The 5,704-nt window shown below is 43.3% G+C and overlaps 2 protein-coding genes across 5 annotated transcripts in view; one reads left to right on the plus strand and one right to left on the minus strand.

The window, feature by feature from the left end:
* The window catches only part of LOC105559274 (heparan-alpha-glucosaminide N-acetyltransferase-like), a 4,792-nt gene extending 1,461 nt beyond the window's left edge, over positions 1-3,331 (plus strand). For 3 of the 4 annotated variants that reach the window (XM_012007440.1, XM_012007441.1, XM_012007442.1), the window contains exons 2-12: positions 381-570; positions 642-754; positions 846-952; positions 1,034-1,143; positions 1,212-1,306; positions 1,382-1,489; positions 1,568-1,820; positions 1,904-2,198; positions 2,271-2,395; positions 2,489-2,672; positions 2,842-3,331. In XM_012007440.1, coding sequence (XP_011862830.1) covers positions 427-570; positions 642-754; positions 846-952; positions 1,034-1,143; positions 1,212-1,306; positions 1,382-1,489; positions 1,568-1,820; positions 1,904-2,198; positions 2,271-2,395; positions 2,489-2,672; positions 2,842-3,020 — 1,713 coding nt within the window. In that variant the 5' untranslated portion in view covers positions 381-426 and the 3' untranslated portion in view covers positions 3,021-3,331. The remainder of the gene's footprint in view (positions 1-380; positions 571-641; positions 755-845; positions 953-1,033; positions 1,144-1,211; positions 1,307-1,381; positions 1,490-1,567; positions 1,821-1,903; positions 2,199-2,270; positions 2,396-2,488; positions 2,673-2,841) is intronic. The other variant, XM_012007443.1, reaches the window with a different exon arrangement.
* LOC105559273 (DNA polymerase beta-like) lies at positions 3,331-5,485 on the minus strand. Its single transcript, XM_012007439.1, has 6 exons — positions 5,176-5,485; positions 4,773-4,972; positions 4,246-4,406; positions 3,892-4,189; positions 3,632-3,827; positions 3,331-3,552 (listed from the first exon to the last, which is right to left on the minus strand). Exons 1-6 carry the CDS (start codon positions 5,240-5,242, stop codon positions 3,458-3,460), a joined length of 1,017 nt encoding a protein of 338 aa, XP_011862829.1. The 5' UTR covers positions 5,243-5,485; the 3' UTR covers positions 3,331-3,457.
* Between the last annotated feature and the right edge of the window lie 219 nt (positions 5,486-5,704).

Here is a 5,704-nt window from a genome sequence, read left to right on the forward strand (position 1 = left end):
ACCAAGTCCTAGCATCGTGGACACAGGCCTTTAGGATCCTATCTCATAATAGGGGACTTGAACAACGAAATGTCAGTCTGAGAAACCGACGAGATACTAACGCTCGTTCTCGCGTTTTCTCTTGAATGCGCGACGACAGTTAACGCAAACTCTAGTTAGGCTGCCTCTCTCTTTGCCTTTTTCTTTATCGTGTCAGTGTTGCACTAGCATTTTCCTTCTTTTTTTCTAATATAATATATATTTATATTAACAATAAATAAAGATGATTGCTGATACCAGTATCAGAGCCTCCCAGCCCTGATGATGCAAGGCTGCAATGCTTGCGAAACGTCACCACCGCGTGTATCAAATTTTACATTTATAAAATGTTCGTTTTTCAGTGAGCTGAGGTCTTAATTTTGGCGAGGCGACTGCGATTGTAGCAAAATGCCTGTCACGAGCCAACGCGTTGCAGTCAATCGTTGCCTCGACGCCAACGCGTCGCTCGAGATAGACGAAGCGTGCTTCAGTATTTTGAACGAGTATAATAGATCTGTCACGTTGTATTCTTATTCGTCGGACTGCTACCAGGTACGTATTCACTTACTACGTGGGACTCTTGATCGTGTTCGGCTGTTAGGTAATATCCTTTGTTGTTGCAGTGTGCGAATGCACCGCCACAAGCTATCTTACCAGCGGGGAAAAACACGACGTTAGTTGTATCCACGAAATATCCTTTGCACGTATTCTACAAGGACACTTATGAATATTGCCAGTAAGTAACTCAAGAACGTACAGAATCGTCTCATTTGTCGCACTCTTTTGAGATACGAAAGTACACGATTGTCCGTAACTCGCGTTTGCAGCACAACTTACAATTTTAAAGAGCATGGAAGTTACGGCTGGAACATTTCCCAGGAGCAGCTGTGCTCGCAGATTTATACGATTCGCGAACCGATAAACAGCTATCTTCGTAAGTCGGAAGAATCCACGACAGTATTTCTTGATCTTAATTTATGGGGCTCGTGCTAATCGACGCTTATTCCTGTTGCAGCAATATTTGCGGCGTTCATGGTGTTTGTTCTGTTAGCGATTCTGTTCGCCACCATCAAAGTTATCGTGCGTGTGATAAAGGGAAAACTTTCTCCGGACAATATCCACGACGTAAGTGTCCTGGCACAAAAATGTACATTATTGTGCAATCACACGCGCCATACTATGCGTACTTTCAGGACTTGGATGAGCTTCAGGAGACTGAGACGCCGACTCCGATAGTTCGAACAAACAGATCCAGCACCAGGATCCGTTCGATCGACACGCTCCGAGGGTACCTTTCGTTTTTGCGCGTAAAGTGATGTAGCACAGATCGGCGCGAATAAACTAACTGTGATTACAATTTCAGGATTGCTGTATTATGGATGATATTTGTCAACAACGGCGGTGGCAAATATGTGTTTTTCAATCACAGCGCGTGGAACGGCTTGACAGTGGCCGACTTGGTGTTACCTTGGTAAATTATCTGTGCTCTCTCGCACTTTACACACGTTTCGTTCTGCTGGTATCGTACTACATTACGATACGCTTTCAGGTTCGCATGGATCATGGGATTATCGATCACCATAGCGAAACGATCGGAGCTTCGTGTGTCGAACTCACGCGGGAAAATTATTTTACGTTGCCTGCAGCGCGCGCTTATCCTCGTGCTTCTCGGATTGATGGTCAACTCGATTCACTCGAAGTCGCTGAAGGACCTCCGGTTCCCGGGTGTCCTTCAGCTGCTGGCCGTTTCGTACTTCGTATGCGCCACCATCGAGACTGTATTTATAAGGGCGCATTCTCAGGTGCGAACTACACTTTTCCTTCTCTGTAACAGTATGTTACGCGCTATCTATGATGGACCAATCTGTGATAATTAATCCCTTAGGACGACGTGTTACAGTTCGGTCGGTTTTCAATCCTACGAGATATCTTGAACAATTGGGCGCAGTGGCTGATCATTTTAGCGATCGTGACGACGCATACTCTAATCACGTTTACCCTGCCTGTCCCGAATTGTCCAACGGGATACTTGGGACCCGGTGGCTACTACAATTTCGGGAAATTCCCTAATTGCACCGGAGGCGCGGCCGGTTACATAGACAGACTCGTGTTTGGCAGTCATATGTACTCTAAGACGGACAATCCCGTGTACGGTACCATCTTGCCTCACGATCCTGAAGGTATGTACGACAAGTTTATTCTTCCCAATAAAAGATCTCGATAAAATAACGCTAGGCTTATAACACTCGCAGGTATAATGAACACGATATCTATAATACTTGTTGTGTACATGGGTGTCCATGCCGGAAAGATCTTATTGCTCTACTACCAGTGCAATGCTAGAGTGATACGCTGGCTGCTGTGGTCATTCGTCACCGTAAGCTCCGATGTTTTTTTTTTTAATTTAACTTAAAGGCGACAGAAGACGTACCGTTTGTACACTTGATAACAATCGATAATTGATATTCAGGGTATCATTGGTGGGATATTATGTCGCTTTGACAAAGAGGCCGGAGTGATACCAGTCAGCAAGAAAATGATGTCGCTTTCGTTTACCTTGACGGTATCCTGCTTTGCGTTTTTACTGTATGCGATCTTACATTTCCTTGTCGATTATAAACAATGTTGGAGCGGTGCGCCGTTCATCTACGCAGGTTCGTAACATTTTCCAACGTATATACATTTACAAATCTCATTGTTCTATTAAACTTCGTCTTTCGTCTCTTTTTTTCCCCCTAGAGCGTTCAAATGTATATTGTCTCAGTTTCTTTATGCGTCAAGTACTGAAATTTCTTTCGCATATTTATTTTCTATTTGTTTTAGGTTTGAATCCAATTACGCTCTATGTTGGACACATCATTACCATGGGATTATTTCCGTGGGCTTGGCAACTGACGCATGCCACGCATTGGTCACTCCTCGCTATGAATTTGTGGACCACAGCTTTGTGGGGTGTGGTCGCATATTGGTTGTATTTAAAAGACATTATTATATCTGTTTAAGATTATCAATTAATGTCATAAGATGATATAATCTCGAATGCCAGGGATCGGGTAAAACACTACAGATTGCTACGCTTGCAATACTGTTGACGTAGATACACACGTACGCTTACGAGACCATTTGTGATTTACAAAAGCGAGTATATCTAAAATAACGAAATAAGAGAAACGACGAAACAGAAAGAGAAGGTAGTTCGATCGCTCTTACAAGATCATCGTTCATTGACAAATTGTAAAATTATACAAACAACGCAATTTTCACTTCAATCATTACCATGTATTAAGTTTTTAAATAAAATTTTTTACAAGATTTATCAAACTATTATATATTTCTAACTTTGATAAAGGTGAGTGTTCTTTGCAATAATAAATACAATATAAACAATAATACATAAAACATTTGTGGCAATAAGTTATAAAATAAAGGAATATCTTGCTTACATATTTCTGTTTTTTGGATCTTTGTAGGGCAAATCTAGGAATTTGAAGACGTCCTCTTCAGACGTAATTTTCTCAGCTTCTCCCGGACAGCCTGAAAGTAAGGTTTCTTGTGAAATTCCTCAAAGTGCTACATTTCCACGTATTTCGTTCACACATCGTTTCTCGTTCACCTTCGACTGTGAGACGCTTCAGTGCGTACTCATTCAGCGTGTATTTCCTTTCCAATGCATGCGCCCTCATAAATTTGTTGAACAGATCACTTCCTGTGAAATAAAGTATGGCGCAATAATATTGATCGTAAAACGTAAGACGTATGTCCAACCGTCTGAAAGGTTTGCCTTTGTCTTCAGGTGACCGACACACTCCCTGCAAGAACAACGTACAGTTTAAACGTGCCTTCTTCGCTTCTCGGATCATCCTGTTTCAATACCATAAATTTCGAGGTTCCAAGAGATATCGTATCCGTAATCAGTCGTTTCTTCTCGAGACACTCGACGATTGCTTTTAACGACACGGCCTTCTTCTTCTTCTCATCTTTCGCCTTCGACGTGTAATCGGGATGCGTGACGAGAACGTCAATGTCGCCGCTCTCCTCCTTGCCGCGTCTGTAACTCCCGCAGATGGTCACGAGGTAGGCACTGTCCAGCTCCTTGACGGCGCTCCTCAGTGTCTTCTCTATCTGCACAATTTCTGCTCTGGGTATCTTTTTCTCAAAGTCGTCGAAGTACCTGAAAGAATTGCGTCGGTCAGAACGTCTCCGGGAGTCAACGAATCGACTTCGTACTTCAGTCCCAGTTTCTGATGATGCGTGAGCTTGTCCTGGTGCTTCTTGAGATCCTCCAGTGTCTTGATACCGGCGTCCACCAATTCCTTCGCTTTGGCGGGACCTATGCCGGACACCTGGGCCAGTAGACTGATGGCGACGTTGGTCCCATCCTTCTTAATCTGAAAAGAGACACGTGTATAGCGGATTTGCGCAAGTTGCGTTTTGTTTCACGCATGACGCATCATTTATCCTAGAGTCTCTAATCAGAATGTGGCCAACAGGCCAGTTTCGGCAAAATGATGCGAGAGAAAAAGAAACAAATTCTCTCTCACTCTACACACAGCATACGCGTCATGTAGAGAGGAAATAGATCTCTTTTTCTCTCGCATCATCTTGCCAAAATTGGCCTGTTGGCCGGACTCTGATTAGAGGAACTTTAATTTATCCTTATTTAATGTAATCCTTATTTATGTTTGGTGAATGACAAGGATACATCGTGCGTGAAACGGCGTGCACCTTAAGTTCCTACTGCAGCGAGATCGTACATTTTCCAGCTTCTGCAGTTTCCCAGTCTGTAAAAACTCGTCGATCTTCTTGGCGATCTTTGCTCCTATCCCAGGCAGCTTCTTCGCCTCCTCGCCGCTCTTTACTCTCTCCGTCAGGGCGCCTAGTGTCCCAGCCGCCTTGCGATACGCATTGTACTTGTAAACGTTCTTGCTGACGTTACGCTCGTAATCCGCCAGTTCTGCAAATCAGCAAATATAAGGTTTGTCTCGTCGACTGCGGTCCACTTGATGCTGCAAATTCTTTTAATAAAAAAAATTGGGGGGGAGAAAAAGACCGCTTCGAAGCACCTTGCACCTATCGCGCATTCTTGCAAATCCAGACGGGTTCACGGTGCCTTCTCTCAACGAAGAGATTATTTTACAGGGGAAGGACGTCGCTTACCTAACAAAAAGTCGCACAAATCCTGATTTGGATTGTTCGCGTTGCCCGTGGCCTTCCTTTTACCCATTATGCGCGAGAAAACACGATAAAGATTGCGAGGAAGTTGGTTCAGCTTGTCACTTTTTAATTTCGTTTGACCGAGCGCGACCGAGTGATTATTTATTTACCACTGCGGAGAGACGGCCCCGGCGTACAAGGTTTGTTTGGTAAATAGAAGCACGCTCTCAGCCTCGGAGGTGCCTCGCTATTGGAAGATGAGACCCCCCGGGCTCGACGGCGCAGTGTCTAGATATTCGTACGCCGTGGCTGTTGCCGCAAAGGCGACTCCGGCTACCCGAATAATTTAAATTTAAATTAATATTACAATTTATTATATTATTAAGTGTAAAAACTAACTTTGCTAATTAATTTAATTTACAACTTTAATCAGTTACATTTTTAACAGAGAAAATACGTTAACTTTTACACAATTTTATCTTTAGATAATATATTTTATTTATAATATTTACTTTTACACCCGGCAATCGGT

The sequence above is a fragment of the Vollenhovia emeryi genome, unplaced genomic scaffold, assembly GCF_000949405.1.
Source record: "Vollenhovia emeryi isolate VEMERY1.0 unplaced genomic scaffold, V.emery_V1.0 DF939282.1, whole genome shotgun sequence".
Taxonomy (NCBI): domain Eukaryota; kingdom Metazoa; phylum Arthropoda; class Insecta; order Hymenoptera; family Formicidae; genus Vollenhovia; species Vollenhovia emeryi.